The 19,589-nt window shown below is 36.8% G+C and overlaps 1 protein-coding gene across 9 annotated transcripts in view; it reads right to left on the reverse strand.

Moving 5' to 3' along the window:
• The window catches only part of Mettl24 (methyltransferase like 24), a 131,981-nt gene that overhangs the window by 77,069 nt on the left and 35,323 nt on the right, over positions 1–19,589 (reverse strand). For 5 of the 9 annotated variants that reach the window (XM_004873978.3, XM_087208683.1, XM_087208682.1 and 2 more), the window contains exons 3-4: positions 17,501–17,640; positions 8,894–9,122 (exon numbers count right to left, since the gene is read on the reverse strand). In XM_004873978.3, coding sequence (XP_004874035.1) covers positions 8,894–9,122; positions 17,501–17,640 — 369 coding nt within the window. Of the gene's footprint in view, positions 5,802–8,893; positions 9,123–17,500; positions 17,641–17,827; positions 17,961–19,589 lie in introns of those variants that run through there. The other 4 variants (XM_087208685.1, XM_087208684.1, XM_087208686.1 and 1 more) reach the window with 4 other exon arrangements.

The following is a 19,589-nucleotide window of genomic DNA, read 5'->3' on the forward strand; positions in this document are numbered from 1 at the left end:
ATTAAACTCAAGCCCTTAGCACTAAGCTACCTCCCTAGCTCTTTTATTTATTTATTTATTTATATTGATTGATTGATTGATTGAGACAGTCCTGCTAAATCGCTAGGATTTGTGATCTTCCTGCCTCTGCCTCCCAAAGTGCTGGGATTAACAGGCATATACCACCATACCTGGACATATATTATCATAGTTTTATAAGAAGTTTTAGCATCACAGAGGGCTAATTAACTTCTTTGACTACTCTGTTGTCAGAATTTGGCTTTTTTTTTTTTTTTTTTTTTTGGTACAGGAGATCGAACTTGGGTTCTTGCGCTTGCGCAGCAGGCGGCGAAACCACAGAGCTAAATCCCCAGCCCAAAATTTGGCTAGTTTTGCTTGTTAATTCAGTTTGAACACTAAAATCAGTTTAACTAGTTTTTAAAATATTTTACTCCAGTCACCTTCAATGTATAGATTAACATAAAAAATTAAATTATTTTGATGGTGACAAAATGTGTAATGTCTGAATTTGTTCAAGTCTTTCCAATTCTTGAGTGTTTGAACTTCCGTTCTTGCAGATCTTCTACATGTCTTGTTAAATTTATTTCTATCTTTTTTGCTGCTTTTGTGTCCTCTTCCTTTTTATATACTAAGTGGGTTTTATTCATAAAAGTATAGTTTTAAAGTTTTTGAACACTGCACTCAGATAAATTACTAAATTCTCCTGTTTGATAGTTTTTCATTAGATTCCTTGAGTTTTTCAGTATATAATTAGTCATATTATCTTTAAAAAGTTAATAGTAATAATATGTATGCAAATAATAAAATTCCATCTTCTTCCTAATTTTTACACCTGAAATTTTTTTCTAATTGTATTAGAATAATACAATGTTTATTAAGAAGGATAATATAATATTAAGAATGATATTAATAATATTAATATTAAGAATGTTAAATAACAATAATTCCAGTTAGGTAACATTCTTGAAAATGGCAAAATTATAGAAATAGAAAAGCAGATTAGTAGCTACCAGAATTTAGGGAAGGAGGTAAGAGGAAAAAGGTGGGTATTGCTATAAAAGGGCACCATGATCCTTATTGTTCTGAATCTAAGCTATACCGTGTCAGGATCCTGATTGTGATATTGTACTATAGATTTGCCACATGCAAAGTGTAGATGGTGTATTATTTACTATAACTGCAGGAGAACCTATAATTATCCCCAAATCAATCTTTTTTAAAAAAATGTTCTAATCTAGCTTCTAAAAATGACAATGATAAGCATCTTTATTTTCCCCTAACTTTAGTAAGGATAGTTCTATTTTTTCCACATTAATCATGATGCCAGCTCTTAGTGTAAGATATATCACAGAAGCAATTAGACCAAATATATTGACAATGATGATACATAGAAATTAATTAAACACACATATGGATAGATGTATCATGGAAGTACTCACGTATTTCTTCCTATTGAGCTTTTTCAGAGATAATTCTTTTTTATTAGTACATGTTTGTAACACGCAATAAATACATTCATTATGGGGGAGTTAGTACATTTGCAGAGCACACCTTAACCCTTTGGCTTTCCTTTCCTCATCCTTCACTATCCCCATTTTTAGATTCCCTTCCCATTTGCAAAAGGTCTATTCCCTGTTTCTTATTATCTATTTTATTTTAAATTATTTTCATTTTGGGTTTCTCATATAAGAGAAACAATGCAATATTTAATCTGTAATTTATTTCACTTAACATTAAGGTCTCAAGGTACATCCATTTTCATAAAAATGACTCAAATTTATCCTTCTTTATGGCAGAGAAGTACTCCATTGTGTACATATACCACATTTCATATGGGATGCTTCCAAGATTTACTTATGAGTTGTGCTGCTGTAAATCTGGATATGCACATATCACTGTAGTATGTATGATGTCTTTAACTCTTTCAGGAAGATACCTAGAAGGGGGATAGCTGGGTCAAATGAAATTCTAATTTTAGTTTGAGGAATCTCTGTACTAATTTCCAAAGTGGTTGTACTAGTTTACATTCCCACCAACAGTGTATAGGAGTTCCTTTTTCCCCACAGCCTCACTGCAGAGATAATTCTTGAGAAGAGAAAAAAGAAATAAATATGGTGAAATATTAACAATTGGTGAGTCTCAATGAAAAATATATGAAAGTTTACTATATCATTGTAGCAACTTTTGAGAATTTTTTAATAAAAGATAAAAACATGGTAAAATGCCAAATAATAATAATGTGGAGGATCCTTACTACGTCTAGGAGAAATACAGAAATACTGAATAATTTTTAATATGTTGTTTTAAAATTCTGGTGTTGATTACTTACATTTAAATTTTAAGGGTATGGCTAGCAGTGTTGCTTAGTGGCAAAGCATTTCCCTAGTATGTGGGAGATCCTGAGCTGAATCTCCAGCACCACTAAAAAAAATTTTTAGGGCCAGGGATTTAGCTCAGTGGTTTCACTGCCTGCTGCACAAGCGCAAGGACCCGAATTCGATCCCCGGTACAAAAAAAAAAAAAATTTAAGGATAACCATGAAGAATAAAAACACAAGCTTTGATGAGAGAAAAAGTCCATTTTAAAAGAGTAAAAACAACCTACAATGTGGGAAAAAATTTTCAGCAGGTGTACCTCAGATGAAGGTCTACTATCTAGAATACATAAAAAACTGAAAAAAATCAGACCCCCCAAATTCAAAGACCCAATTCAAAAATGGCCATCTGAAATGAACAGACATTTCTCAGACAAAGAAGTAAAAGCAGGAAATAAACATATGAAAAAATGTTCAACATCATTGGTCATTCAAGAGAAGCAGATGAAAACAACATTGAGATTCTACCTCACCCCAGAAAGAATGGCTCCCATCAAGAAATCAACCAATAACAAATCCTGGTGGGGGTGTGAGGAAAAAGGAACCCTTCTGCATTGTTGGTGGGAGTGCAAACTGGTGCAACCACTGTGGAAATCAGTATGGAAACACCTCAAAGAACTAGGGCTAGAGGTCCCATTTGACCCAGCTATTCCCCTACTGGGTATCTTCCCCAAAGAATTAAAAGAATCATACCACAGTTATATATGTGCACCCATGTTTACAGCAGCACAGTTTGTAATAGCTAAAACTTGGAAACTGGATAAAGAAGGTGTAGTTTTTTTATAAAATGGAGTACTATTCAGCCATAAAGAATGAGAAACTAGAGACATTTATAGCTAAATGGATGCATACTGAGGCCATACTCTTAAGTGAAATAAATAGGACACACATGTGTAAATATCGAATAGTTTCTCTGGTGTGAGAAACTAAAAGTGTAAATAAGGATTAAAATGATTAAAATGAATAATTGATAATTTGAAATAGGAAGAAAAGGTCCAAAGGGGTAGGAGAAATGGGAGGAGAAGAGGAAAGGAAAGAAGGGAAAGGAAAAATTATGAGAAAAGAAAAAAAATGGAAATGAAATCTATGTAAATAGGGAAGGGTGGAGGGGGTGAAAGGCGCACAGGTAATGGGGAAAAAAATAAGAACCAAGATACATCATGTACAGGTACAAGCACCCAATGATAAATGTAAACGTATTATGTACCTAAAATGTACCAATAAAAGAATTTTTTAAAAAAGAATAGGAAATAACCCAAATATACTAATAATCAATAGAAATACATATAGAAATAAATTGAAGACACCTATTTCACAGATTATCTCATTAGATTTAAAAACACAGTCTAGATATACATTGAATACAACTACACATAAACTAAAAATTGAAAAGGAAAATAAAAGAGTCTAGAATGATATTTTACATAAATACTTATCAAAAGAAAGCTGAAGCCTGGTGGTGGTAAATGTACTCTAGGAGGCTGGGGCAAAAATACTACAAGTTCAAAGCCAGCCTGGAGAACCTAGCAATTTAGTGAGACCTTATCTCAAAATTTTTTTAAAAAGGCCATGGACAGTGGAAATCCATATGGAAATACCACAAAGAACTAGGACTAGAGGTCCCTTTTGACCCAGCTATTCCCCTACTGGGTATCTTCCCCAAAGAATTAAAAGAATCATACCACAGTGATATATGTGCACCCATGTTTATAGCGGCACAGTTTGTAATAGCTAAAGTTTGGAAACAGCCCAAGTGCCCATCAACTGGAAACTGGATAAAGATGTGGGTTTTTTTTATAAAATGGAGTACTACTCAGCCATAAAGAATGAGAAACTAGAGTCATTTATAACTAAGTGGATGCACATTGAGGCCATCCTCTTAAGTGAAATAAATAGGACACACATGTGTAAATACCGAATAGTTTTTCTAGTGTGAGAAACTGAAAGTGTAAATAAGGATGAAAATGATTAAAATGAATAATTGATAATTTGAAATATGAAAAAGTCCAAAGGGGTAGGGGTGGTGGGAGGGGAAGGGGAAAAGGAAGAAGGGAAAGAAAAAATTATGAGAAAGAAAAAAAAATGGAAACAAAGTCTACGTTAATATGGAAGGGTGGTGGGGGTGAAGGGTGCACAGGTAATGGGGGAAAAATAAGAACTAAGATACATCATGTTCAGGTACAAACACCCAATGATAAATGCAAATGTACTGTATACCTAAAATGTACCAATTAATGTATTAAAAAGGCCGTGGACATAGCTCACTGTGAAGGTCCTAGGTTCAATCTCCAGTACAAGAAAGAAAGAAGAAAGGCAGAGGGGGGGGGGGAGAATTTAAGGCCAAAAAGATTTCTAGTAATAAAAAGTGATATATACACATGGCCAAATTTCCTTCCTAAGTCTATCATTTTCTATTTCCAGCAGCAAAGGCTGACTTTTATATCCAATCAACATTCCAACATAGGATAGTATCAGTAACTTACTTTCATTTACCAATTTGATAAGCAAAAAGAAAAGATCTTTTTAGTTTAATTTCAAAGCCCATATTCTCTCAAACACAGCAGAGACCACACAACAATACTTTGAAGTCAATGGCCCACTCCCCGCCCAGGGAGGTAGAAACTGTAGAGTTGTCAGGGCCCAGAGGGACACTGAGCCTAAACCAAAGGTGACAGGAATAATGGAGGGAAAAGACCTGGAGCTGACAGGCAGGAAGCTCATTTCCCTGGGGCATCTGACCACTGAGCCCCAGCCCCCCACTGCTCATATGGAACATATTCCAATTAATTCTGAGCAGCGTATTTAATTTCTATACAGCTAAGTAGGTGTTTTGTATACAATCATCAGCAAAGCTGTTCCATGTCCTGAGGCAGCAAATAATAATTCTTTTACAACCCCTTCTGAAGGACCAATTGCCTTTCATTTTCATGCAAAGCTTTCATTAGAATCTCTTGACTGGAATTAAGTGCTCTCTTGGTTACTTTCTCATCACCCTTAACTAAGGAGGAAAGGTTATTTTAGCGTACAGTTTATAGGGGTTTCAGTCTATAGTCTGCTGACTCCAAGACAGGGTGGCATGGAAGATGTGGAAGAGGAGAAACAGTCCATGGCATGGTAGCAGGAAGCAAACAGTGATCAATCAAGAGAGGGGGACAGACCCTTCCAGGCCACGCCTCCAGTGACCCTGCTCCAACTAGGCTTCACCTCCCAACCTCACCTTTATCTATAAACTCATCAGTGAAATAATCCACTAATCCACTCATGAGGGACATGGCCCCATGATCTAATCACCTTCCCAAAGCCTCACCTGTGAGCACATGAGGCTAGAGGGGCACACAGGCCCCACCTGTGTGAGCACATGAGTTCTAGATAGAAACCATAACAGGTGCAGTTCAAAATTTCCAGAGAACTCTCTAATATATTTACCCTGAAAACAAAGAAAGAAAAAAGAAAACAATTTCTATCAAGTTTAGTAAAAGGTTACTGAAATTGTTGGTAAGAATTTGAATTTACTAAAAACAATTGAGTGATGAATTCAGGCTAGGCTTTCTGCTGTGTTCTCAGATCTAATTCTCAAAACAAGCTACAGTTTGGGCATCATTATTGTTTTGATTTTGCCCAATGCCAAATGCTAATAAGAAGACACATGCTTAAAACTCTACGTTAATGGGTTCACAAAAGTAAACTCTCATATTATCAGCAGTGTAGATAAGACTGAAAATAACGGTAATAGTTATAATTTCTTATTAACCAGCCTGAATCATTAACTCATAGAAGACTAACTATACAATAAAGACTCTAGGGTATACATTATGATTAATACAAGCAGAAAATTCAGATTCAATCTTTCTATGCATTCTGGAAAAATCTGTATGCTTAGTTAATAGTAGCAACCACTTAAGCAAGGAGTAGACAGTTAATCATTCTCAATAATGCTGGATCCAGGGGATATTATTCCCTGACAGACTGGGATGCTTGTTCACATGGTTTTGCTGATGCAGCTGCTCCTGCTTAATGCTGGAGAAAGGTTTTTTAAATTTATAGGCTGAAGTTAAAATTAGCGAAGAGTTTTAAAAGCAGTACAAAAACCATATGCATCTTTCTGTCATTATCTCAGAATACTGCCTTCATTTTTTCCCACACTTTTTGCTTGAGTGACTGGAATCTTGGTTTCCACAAAGGAAAGAAGAAAAATAACAGTAGGACATGGAGATTATTGCAAAACTATATGAGATATTTTATAGTAATAGAGAAAAAATTTTATATTGCTTTGGTTTCTGTAGTCACTTTCAGAATCAGTAGTAAAGAAGGCAAAGCAAAAGAATTGACTTTTTTTAGGGTTTTGTTTCATTTGCCTTCCCTGTCACAGTCCCGTCCTATTTACCACTGTCTGCACACGTGCAGGAAAATGAAAACAGACTGTGCTTGCTGCAGGCATAAACAAGGTTTCTTTTTATCTGGCATTGCTGCAGCTCCTAGAAGCATGTTCCTTGTTGTTCCATTACTTAGCAATGGGTTTAGCTTTTGTTGGTTTTGTTTTAAAGAATTTACCCAAAACTCCATGAAAGAATATCAGTATCTCTTAAATTCTTCAACAAGGAATTTATTTAAAGTAGCAAATACATACCCAGCAATTCTAAGCCAGATCACTTTCATTGTTATTAATGTTTTTAATAAAAATAAGAGTCCTTAAGGTATTTCTCCTTTTCAGCTGTCTTTGTAAATATTTCTACTATCTCAGGGGCAGTGCTGCAAAAAGCTTCAAGCTTTATCTTCAGCATAAAGATTTGCCTCCTGCAGCTCCCCAGGTTGCTAAACAAATACATTGCAAGTTTGTACCTTGTTATTCCAAAACACCTGCTCTCTTGGAAATGTGCTTAGATAAATCTACCCACAGATCACTTTTTCAAAGCCTTATTTTATCCTCACCTTTAGCAAATTTTTTCCTAAAACACTGAAAAACACAAAATGGCCTGGAATTTTGTCTCTTTTCCCTGCTCAGCCTTTTCTTGGAAGAGTAAGAGTGAAGCAGGCCGGAAGTAATCAAGGCTCTCTACTGAACACAAAGGATAAGCATCAGCTCTTAAATAGAGCTGGCATATTAGAGAATCAGGCTTGTAATTCAGGCTGTAAAAAATAAAAAAACTCTACCAAGGTAACAAGTAACAATAAATAATTTATTTCTGAAAAATGCTTCCGGTTCTTCCTTCACTTATTTAAAAATTAATAACATAAAAAAGTATTCTGTTCAGAGATTTTTTACCCAAAGAAATCCTATGTAAATTTTATTAAAGTGCCTATTTTTTTGCTTAAATTCTTTTATTGGTACATTTTAGGTATACAATACGTTTACATTTATCATTGGGTGCTTGTACCTGTACATGATGTATCTTGGTTCTTATTTTTTCCCCATTACCTGTGCACCCTTCCCCATTTACATAGACTTTGTTTCCACTTTTTTCTTTTCTCATAATTTTTCTTTTCCCTAAAGTACCTGACTATTAAGTGCTAGTTACTCTGGATGGGAAAGCAAAATACAAATCAAAAGCTAATTGCATGTTAAAAGAACAGTAAATTCTTTGAAGCTCTTCTTTAAGAAGCTTCAGCTATCTAATTAAAGGGAGTTTTAAAAAGAAAAGGAGGAGAAAGAACAATACAGAAGGAAAGCCCTTTTATTAAAGACCAAGAAGCCAATTTAAGTTTAAAGTTAAGTCCCAGATGCCTTGTTTCTCAGATAGACACCCATTCTGACAAGCTCTAAATTTTCTGACATCTCTGGCTAGGAAGGACACACCATGAAGTCCAAGGCCTGGCAATCAGACACAAATCAGCTGCATTCAGGACTTCTCTAGCAGGGATAAAGCAATTAGCTCAGGGATACATATTATGGTACAATTTGCTTTCAAGAAATACAGTTCAAAGATTGAGTTTCTTTTTTTGTCCATTCACAATAAAATATTGCCAGAGATTTGACATAATTATGTTAATTGCCACACATAAAAAGTCCATTCCACTTTATAAAGCAAATTTTAATCAAAGTTACACATATTTTCTGAATGTTAAGAGCCCAGACTACGGGCTGAAAATAGTGAGAAACATGTTATAAATATGAGAAATATTACACACATGTAATCTCTTATCAAACACAAAAATGGCTGATTTTTTTTTTTTTTTTTTTTTGTATTTGAGGCTGACATAAGTAGTTTGCTCTTTCTGGAATTCTAAATCAATTCCTAAACAGAAATAGTATTCTTCAATCTGAGCTAGAAGTAGGTTTCTTAGTCTTGCCCAGTCTTGACCAAGATCTTAACATATTCAATAGCACCTAAAGTCTTTAAATCAATTTAAACAAATTTATATCTAGAGGGTTTGCTCTATTTGTAATGCTGGGCCATCAGGAAGATTAAAACTGGGCCTTCAACTTTCCAGGGTCAATGTTGTTATCCTTGGTTTGCATTTTTTAAAGTATTTATGGGTTTGATCAGTTTATTTAATTATGAAATCAAATGAAAATCTCACCTTGTGATGCCCAAATTCATTCAAAATACTTCCCAGTTTTCTGGTGGTGCTGTATGGTTTTTGGGCGGCAAGAGCTGGATGAGGATCCCGCCAATCTATGGACAGGCGGTGATACCACAGGCGCTGACTCTCCAGAATGTGAGCCGATTTGACACTAGGATCAAAACGGTGCACTTCACATCCATCGTTGGCCATGCTCACCTCAAAACGGGTATCGTCACTTCCCAGCCTGGAGAGAAAGAGGATAGAAATCAACAACAAAAGCATAATGCAGCAAAGTGTTGGACTGACAACATGACAGTTCCAAAGCCAATTTTCTTATCCTGAGACTTCTCCTATTTTAATACATGTATAATGCACACATTCAATGAGGCTTCTTTCCCTCTCCCAAAATAAAAGCATTATAACTCAAACCTTTTGAATAAAAAGAAATTATTTGCTAAATGCAGACCAAAATATCACATGCTCAAGCAAGTAACGCATATCAAAAAGATTTTTTTAAAAAGATATAAATCATAGTATCAATGAGATAAATCAGGATATCTGCTAGTGTTAAGACTTTCTCAAAATATGCCAAAAATATAATCCTCAGGTTTGTTCCCTTGAGGAGAGGTGCATTCTACTAATGAGGTAATTTATCTCCATTCTAATGTCCACAGTGCTATACAAGCATTTGCCTTAAAGGCAACAGCTGTTTTCTTAGAAATAGAGTGTATTTTTAAATAGCACGGTTGAAGAAAAGAAAAAAAGACAAATGTACATGGGTCTATCAGATCCAAAATGCAAGAACCAAAAGAGGCCCCTTGTCTAAATTCACATCACCAAAGGGAAAAATTATGAATTAATTATACCTAAGAACACAGTAAGAAGAAAAAAATCATATGGACAGTAAATATACTTATAAAATTTAAATTTACTCAGGAATATTTATTGGATGGTATGAGAATCATTGCTTCAACTAAAACATAAATTTGAATGAAAAAGCAAGAAATTGACCCAATAAACAGTGATTATGGCTTCTCTGTCCAAAACTCTATAATCATATGTACTTTAGCATACCAAAATTCCTTGAAATATCTGTAATACATTGGTCAAATCTGAACCTGAGCAGAAATGTTTTATTATCTTAAACAGACTATTGCATAATTTGGAAACATACAAGTTCAGTGGATAACAATTATTTACCAGGTCTGAATCAGCTAAAAGAAGTCTTCAGTATAGAGATCCTCTACCTTAACCTTACAAATCTTATTTGCCTCCTCCATCCCTTCACCCTACTCACTGGATTCCAGGACGTGCAAGTCAGCCTTCAGATGTCCCTCGACTATAGTTTTTTTGACCCTCTGGCTAGAAAACGATTTAATAATTCCTCTTAAACACTCTCATTTCTTCTATGTAATAGGTCTTGCTCCCTATTTTCTAATTTCCTGTTGAGTCCACACAATTCAGGCCATTGTAATCTCTACCCATTTCCTCTCAATTTTTCCAATATCTAACCTGCTGTGGCAGATTGACTCATTGGCCCTAATTCTTCACCCTATTTTCATCCACACTACTGCCATGCTGTTTGTGAGGGAGTGTCCTTCCTACCCCTTATTTTTTTTGACTTGGTCATGTGACATTCTCTTCTAGAAGGAAGTCACAGGATGCCAGCCCTTATCCGAGGCCTTGAGTGCTTCTGTTCATTGTCTGGCGATAGAATCATAATAAAAATGTGCCCAAGACAGCTTGTTGGTGTCATGAAAATAAGAACAATGAGGAGCAGGAGGCAATCCCAGCTAGTCAATGGGTCTTCCATAAGAAACAGAACTGCTTTGGCCACCTTATCTTGAAATAAAGTATCCCAGTTGAGCCCAGCCTAGATCAGTTGAAGCCAAGCTGGCCTGCAGACACCATAATACATAATAAATAATGGGGGTTTTAAGCCACAGAGTGATTTGATACAAAGCAGTAGCTATCTGATATACCTGGTAGTTGATGTAAATCTGACTTTCAGCTAAAACTACACAGCATTTTTAGTACACAGATTTATATCTTTATAGATAGAATGTTATTGAAGTCACCTATCACAAAGGCTTTTTCATTTCGTTAACTTCATTAAAAGTTAGAAGAGCAAAAACGTGTTAACATAGGTCATGTGATAGGAAAAGATAGTTCATTAGCTTCACTAAGACAACATTAAGTCAGGGCCTGGGATGTAGCTTAGTGGTGCTGCACCTGCCTGGCAAGCGCGAGGTCCTGGTTCAATCCCCGGTACCAAAAAAAAAAAAAAAGAAAAAAAAAGAAAAACCGAGAAACAAAACAATCCACAACATTAAGTCAAAAACTACTCATTAAGTACAATTTTTACTTATATATAATACAATATATATAACATATATAATTTTTTTCTTTTTTTTTGGTACCGGGGATCCAACTCGGGACCTTGTACTTGAGAGGCAGGTAGCAGAACCACTGAGCTAAATCCCCGGCCCTATAACATATATAATTTATGAACTGCCTAAAGAAAAAATGTACATACTTTCTTCCTCAGTGAATTTTCAGAATTTTTTCAACAATTTTCTACTCAAAAGTACATTTATGTATTTAATCAAGACCTTTAAAAATCATAAGAATTAGAGCCAGGGATTTTAGCTCAGTGGTACCACCACCTGCCTGGCAAGCGCAAGGTCTGGAGAGTTCGATCCCCCATTCCAAAAAAAAAAAATCATAAGAATTAAATTAACTCCATACCATTTTGTAACTAATCATTTTGGCAAGGTATTTTATTATATATTGATATGTTTCCAATTTAAATTATCTTTTTAAAATTAAAAAAACTACAAATACACAAAAAATCTAATTATAAAAAGTATATAAACTGAAAAGTATAAGTTTCCTACCACTAGAAACTTAGCTGCTAATTTCCAGAGATTAACATGATTGGTAATTTTTTGTGTACCTTTTTCAGACATTTTCCAGATATACACAAGTATTTTCTTTTATAAAATACCATAAGTACACATATACACATATAAGTTAATCATTAAATAGTGGAGATTATTGAATATAATGTATGTAAATTAATAACATAGAACTATTTGTAATTTGTAATTTTTACCTTAACTTATGTTATTTTTACTTAATCCATTTAATCTTAATATATAAGTATGTACTGTACTGGAAAGTAATATATTATATTTATTTAATTAGTGTTCTTAATTCTTACTTTCACTTACTTGAAATGGTACTTCTTCAGGCTTAGTTTAAATTAGTCGACTGTAGCACTTACAAAAAGTAAGGTGAAGAACAAATGGAATATACAAAGGTGTCGTAAAATACAGCCCAAAATAGTAAAACCAGGAGTCAGTGTCTCCCTTGCTCATTTCTGAATCCTTAGTGCTGGGGAAAGAAATAATGATACACAGACCCAAAGAATGCTGCCCTAAGTGAAAGAAAATTATAGCTAAGATCTGAAATTTCCATAATATACTGTACAGTGTCCAAACAGCATGTGGTAGGCTACATTTCACTCATTTGTTCATGTATATAAACACATATTTATAGAATACTTGATATGTGCAAAGAACCATACAGGACACAGGGAAAAAACAGATAAATTAAATGTGGTCCTTGATCTGAGGAAGCTCACAAAGCAGTAATGAAGTGCTTTAAACAAATAACTATATTGACAACTATTATTTATAACAAGAATGTACTTAGTTCATGAAGAAACCATTTTATGTTGTTATTTAGCTGGAAAATTCACTGTAGAAAATTTTACTGGACAGAAGTATTTTGTTTAATGTTTATTCCATGAACCAAGAAGAACAGATCATATGGCTTCCATATTAAGGGCTAAGACAACTGTTCTATTGTCAGCCATCCTATCTGTTTCCAGTCATCAGGACCAGTAGAAGGGGAAGCAATGGTCACACCTTTTCCTCTGGAGTCACAGCCTGAAAGCTGTACACAGCACTTCCACTTATATGCGGCTACTTAGTGCTACAAGGAAGGCCAAGAAATACAGCCACCTGTTGGGTGGCCATGTGCCCTGCCAACCTCAAGAATTCTGTTACCAGAGGAAGGACAGGAGAATGGATATTAGGGGACAATTAGCAGTTCCAAATACAATCCACTTATGAAAGAGTTGAGCAGTTGCAATCTATATTCAAAAATATAAGCCTTTGAAGTGAGACTGCAACCTCTGCCTCCCTATGGGGGAGACAGAATTGTGTAACATGTGTTTAAAATATTATTCTACATACATTAATGCTGAGGTTTGAGGTCACAGTGACTTTTCAACATAGGAAGATCATAGAATCTAAGAGCTCCTGAAGAAATAGAAAGCAGGAATTTTACAGGGCTAAATTTCCAAAGGCAATAGAATAATAAAGTGGCCACTTTGACTCTCCTTCTCTGATGGCTTAGAGAAAAATAATCGGGATCCCGGCATGCAGTTGTGTGGGTTGTACACTGAACAACTCTAGGAGATGCTGTTTACATCATAATGACCATAATGATGATTTTCTAAGAGATTGCAGTTGGAGTTCTTGAGGGAAGCCTGCTTCTTTTGCAAGTTGTACAAAAGTGTTTTTCACTAGTTGTGGATGGTGCTGGAAATCAATCATATGCCCTTTCATACTACTGAAGGATAAAAGATATGGATTGTGGGACTATGTTAGGTCTTTGGTTACTCTTTTAAAAGCATCCTTGAGAGTATTAAGGTGAGTGGCTTTTATGTTCCCTAGGTGGGGTCATAACTCAGACCCTAAGTTCATGAAAACATGCTCAATATCATTTGTCAGTGGGGAAACACAAATCAAAACCACAGTGGGATAGCCCTTTACATTCACTAGGATGGCTACAACTGAAAAGTCCAATAATAATTAAGTTTTGGTAAAAACATGGAGAAATTAGAACCCTCATAGGTGAATGGTAGGTCATAGATGAAGGTAAAATGGTACATACGCAAGCTAAATGAGAACATATGTCCACTCATAAACTACATGACTGTTCATCTGAACATTCATAATAGTTAAAAGTGGAAACAACCCAACTGATGAGTGGATAAACAGAATGTGGTTTATCTATATAATGGGATATTATTCAAACATAAAAAGGAATGGACTGCTGATATGTGCTATAATGTGGATGAATCTTGAAAACATTATTCTAAATGAAAGAAAATAGTCACAAAAGACTACATATTACAGGATTTTATTTATATGAAATGTCTAAAATATGTGAATCAATATGGACAGAAAATAGAGTGGCAGGTGCTTAAGGCTGGAGAGCTCAGAGGTAGGGAGGTGAAAGTTGGAGGAAAATTGGGAGTAGCTACTATTAGGTACAGGGCTTCTTTTGGGGGATGATGAAAATGTTTTAAATTATAGAAACTAGAAGCCATTGAGTTCAATACTTTAAATATGTGAACTATAACTCAATAAAGCTGTTTGCAAAGCTAAAATATATAAAATAAGCCGAAAGTGGATATAAGAAAACTTTTAAACCCTCATCATTGAAGGGAGAGGGGTTGGAAGAGGTAAGATAGTTAATATTTTCCCTGGGAGTTTCAGTACTTCGTCCTTTACATATTTGTCTCTTTACATATAAAACACCAGTATTGCATAAAGAGATAATACTACAGCTATGATATTAAAAGTTCATGGAGAGATGATTAGGAAAATAATGTCTAAAAAGGGACCTTGGGGTCTACAATATTCTGATTCTCCCATGTAATTTAGTATATATAGCATATACTACACCAATATCACTTCTTCCTTCTTAATTAAAACAAAAATACTTGACTCTAAAGGTTGTTCCTTCTTGAAATGCTCACCAAAAGTTCCAGGATTTCAGTGTAAAATATTGGCTCTTGTTGCCAACATTTTGTCCCTGGTGAAATCTTGTGTCTTACACTAAGAATCTCAGTTTTGAAGCTAAAAACTACAACTTCTCATAGAACTAAAGTGAAGAATGTTTACCTTTGTGAAAAGAAAAAGAGGTGCTATTCTCCTCTTCCATTTATCAACCCCGCCTTCCTGACCCCTGCTCAGACATCTCCCCTCCCTCCACTATCTACAAAGGACAACCTGCAGGGAAGACCCTGACTGAAGTTGAAGTACAAGATATTAACCTCTAAACCCACAGCCTCTCGCTATCTGTCTCTTTCTTCTTCTCTGTTAAATTACTTTTCTTTTCAGTACTTTGCCCTGTCTTCACTGGTCCATCCCACCCCATTTCAAAACTCCTAAGGGCTGAATTTTAATTTGCATCAGAACATCACAGAGTGCATTGTGTCAGACAAACAATCCTTTACACTGACTGTGCAATAAAAAGCTTTGACTCCTAATAAGGAAAGTTCAGTCATCAGAGGAATGGCACAAGTGATACCAGCTCTTGAGCTGGAGGAAAAGAGGTAGGTCAGATGTAAGGCCATTGGCCTTTGTCTTCCAACACTTGTGTCCTCATTCTGGGAAGGTTACCGCCCCCACTGTGGCTACATCTTTGGTTTGCCTGGGAATTCTGGTTATCGCAGCAGCATGGTCTTGTGGCTGCCAAAGCCCTGGGGCGTGGGGCACAGACTGCCTGTATGTAGCACCCATATGACTCACCACCTGCCCTCCCCATCTGCCATGCACCCCAACACTCCTAGGTGCTGGAGTCTAGGGTGCATTCCCTTTGCTGCTCTTCATTTCATGAGCAGCACTGCTAGTCTGAGTCTTCCAGCATCAGCTGAGCTCCGTGTTCTTCCTGCATGCAATTTGCCGGAGCAAGGAAGCTTGTCTGGATCTCGATCTAAGTCACAGTGCAATCAGCATCACCACCCACAATCCAAAGCCACCTTTTTAAATCACCAAAAATATTTTCTTTAGTTTTCAGTTTTCAATTAGGCACTTTTATGTTTTCATCAGATATTAACACTTATAATCTATTTATTTCTTTCCTCAGTGGAATCCAAGTGTTCTCATGTGTCCCTTACAAAGCTGATTTCTGAATGGTAAACATTTAAAAGAAAGAAACTGCCTTATTGCCTTTTTCATGTAATAATCTAAAATCCTGCTATAGAGGTATTTTATCTAACAGCTCTGAAATATAAGGAAAGAAAAAGGAATTTGAAAAAATTTCTCCCAAAACAACTCTCCAGGTTTTATTTTACTTTATTCAGTTATAATTTAAATGAAATTGTTCCAGGGTATAAAATGTGAAGTAAAATATAAAACAGTTCAGAGCAAGAGAAAGGACCAAACTAGAGATCTCCAGTTTACATTGGTACTATGCAATTATTTTCTGGCCTACTTTCATGCTGTTTGAATACAATAATGCTGTCATGACTTCCCATTCTTCCTACACTCTTGAGGCTCAGCTAGTGGACTCCCAGGAAAAGAGCCCAGTCCTAACCAACTGGCTAAGCAGCTCATCATCTAATGCAAGCCTCCCCTCAAACAAGCCTTTCCATAGCAGGCATGCCTCCTGTATGCCAAGCCACACAGATAGGCATCATTGGTATGTATACCTTCATTTAACCCATGGAAGGATGTTTCCATTATCCATAAACTCTTCTTTAAATCTTACGTTCTTTAATTCATAAGAACTGGCAATTCTTGTTCGTTACAGCTTGAGGGCAACTGTGATCTCTCTGCTTCCCCACCTGCGGGGAGGACTCCATATCCCCAGCTGTCTGCCCCTAATGCCGATGGTGGGATTCTGGCTGACAGCTGGCAGAATGTAAACTGAAAGAAGAGGCAATGAAACCCATAGATGAGGAGCAGGTATGTGATATCTGTTAGAGTCCTCAGTGCTGTTTGAAAAGGACTTGGCAGTTTAGCCCAAGAACCTACCTACCTCCTACAGAGAGTTGATGGAACAGGGTGTCCCCAGCAGAAATAATTCCCTCCTGCTTTTTTTTGAGACATATATCATTTGTAAGTTCAGGACTGTTTATAAAAACACTGATTTATTTGGTGAAATACTATTCATCTTTTATTTAAAAAGTCTCTAATTCCATTTATATATCTAGGTCATTTTAGTAAATGCATATTAACTTTTCTCAGTTTTGAAAAAATTACACAGTTATCATGAGAACAACTTTTAATTTCTTTTTAAAGTACAAAACCATATGTAGATTTATCATTGTACAAAACATAAAAACCCCAACAGTGGGTCACTCAACACTGTGTACAAAGTGTTGAATATACTCTCCCTTTTCCACCTGTACTCATTAATGATCTTCTCTCTCTTTATAATAAGGGTGCTCTGATTCTGGCTGAAAATCATTGGTTTCACCAAGAGGATCTCTGTCATGCTGAGAAGTGAAGCTTCCAATACCAACTTATTCGCAGCAGAATAGAGAAAAAGTGGGTCAGGGATTTAGCTCAGTGGCACCACACCTGCCTCGAAAGTGCAAGGTCCTGAGTTTGATCCCTGGTTAAAAAAAAAAAAAAAAGAATACAGGAAAACTGGCTCTGGTCAAGGTGACTGGGTGATCTGCCCCACCTGCAGCTGCACAACACAGCAATCTGAAACATGGCCTGAGTCAAGGCAGAGCACCTGCACACAGTGCAACCAGTCATAACTTTGGGAAAACTGTGCCTGCCTGCAGGAGTGGGTGGGGTTTGTACATACCCTAAAGAGTAGAGGCGGCACTGCTTGCTGCGGATTTGATGAGCTAAGCCAAACCTGTCATCAAGACACACCAACCAGGGCTTGTTTGCAGGGCTGGAGTGGGTAGCCAGGCTGTCTGTGCTCATGTGATTGCATGCAATCTGTGGAAATTGGAAATCAATATGAATAATTTAAAATGCTGGATGATGAATGGCAGGTAGAGACTTACCGCTTCCCTGGTCCCTGAAAGCCTTAATAGGAGAGTTATGTCTTCCACTGCTAACTACTCCGCTCCCTGAGGAATCACAAGACTGCTGCAAAATGTTCGGAGAAACTTCACTTACATACCAGATAAGAAGTAACTTCATGAAGACTCAGTGCAGGTTTGAAGGGAAGTGATGAACTGCTATAGCCATTTGCCAAGACAGCAGATCAGGAGCAGAGATGGGAGGGAGAGGCTCTGCAGAGGTGTGTTAGTCTGGGAGGAGGAACAGACATGACAGAGAGGCTCAGACCAAGAAGGCACCCAGACACACTGGACAGTACAGTAACCCCAGTGGAAGATGTTGTTACAACTACAGGCACAGATCTCAGAAGCATGCTCACAAGGTTATCTCTCCCTTAGTTCAGGCAGATAGGTGGGCCATAAAGTCACAAAGATGGCATGTGTTACCCAAGGTAGACAGCTGAGCAAGAGTTAAGTGAAATTATGAGGCAGTCCCTGCTGATAAGATGGTATTTTTCTCAAGAAACTGCTTTAATGAGCTTCCTCCTGGGAAAGAAGGGCAAGAGTCCCAGACAGGAAGCTTTTAGAAGCTAACCAAGGCACTTTTAACTCATCCATCAAAATTAGGTAAGAAAACCAAGGGAGGGGCTGGGGATTTAGCTCAGTGTTTCTGCTGCCTGCCTTGCAAGTGCAACGTCCCGAGTTCGATCCCTGGCACAAAAAAAGAAAAAAAAGAAAGCCAAGGGAGTGTAAGTCTAAGTCAAGCAGAAATAAGTCTCTAATACCAAGTGCACATTAAACAAACGTACTTTACAAAGGATGCTGATTTGTGCTTGAGACCTGTGCAGTTTGCATGGCTGAAGCTGTTGGAATGGAAGAAAGTCAGTCTGTGGCCAAGATATTTCCCTTGCTGAGTACCAGTATCCACCTCCTCATCCCTCCAAACTCTCACAGTATTCACAATGTCCCATGACATGAAGCACCACTTCAGACGCAAAAGATGTTTTGAGTTTTGCTTAAATTCATTGGAAAAAATAACAGCAAGGATTTTCTTCTTGACAAGATATTCTAGAATTGCATGATCTGTTTATTTACCTGATTTTCCAAAGTTTTATTCTAAGAAGTGCATAGAGCTTTTCAACTAGTATAATATCTGCATTACTATCGCTATAACCTAGGGCTAGCCCAGCAAGACTGTCCTGACAGTACTGATCAGCCATAGTGAGAATCTTCTGCAAGGATTGGGACATTTCAGAGGAAAGTTAAAACACAGAAAAGGCTAGATATACTTTTTCTTCAACCCAGTATCTTTATACCTCTCTATCTCCAACCACTATTGAAGGAGAAAAATGATAGTAGACAATAGAATTGAATTTTCTCTCAAGCAACTACTACAGACATACATTTATCAACTGGGTGCGTCAACATGTTAATTTGTATAGCTCATCTTCTACTATTTCCCTATTAAGAAATGGAAGTTATGCTCTACCTCTCTAGATCTTCCCCACCCATCCACCCAAGGGAGGGGAAGTTGCTACCGTAATTAGAGTTGCTACTGTAATTGAGTTCATTTGGCCCTGACCTACTAGTGGACAGATGGGCACATTTGTTAGCACTCTTCTCAGTGCCCTGTCTCCAGTAGGGAGCTGGCTGGTCCAGAAAGTCCTGTGGGCCTCGCGGCATTTCTGGACCTCATAAACTAGAGCCATTTGCTCAAAGGCAGTTTTCTGGAATGTTCTTATTAAAAAGCTGTGTGCTGATTCCCATTGCCATTGCTCTTGGTGAGCACTTATCCACCAAGAACCTCCAAAAGTGAGATAGGATATATATGCTTAACAGGTCCTTCACTCATGTTTTCCTTCTGATATCACCAAAATCTAGCTC

This window comes from Heterocephalus glaber, unplaced genomic scaffold (assembly GCF_053883595.1).
Source record: "Heterocephalus glaber isolate CG9 unplaced genomic scaffold, H.glaber_assembly_v1.0 deba00000942, whole genome shotgun sequence".
Taxonomy (NCBI): Eukaryota; Metazoa; Chordata; class Mammalia; order Rodentia; family Bathyergidae; genus Heterocephalus; species Heterocephalus glaber.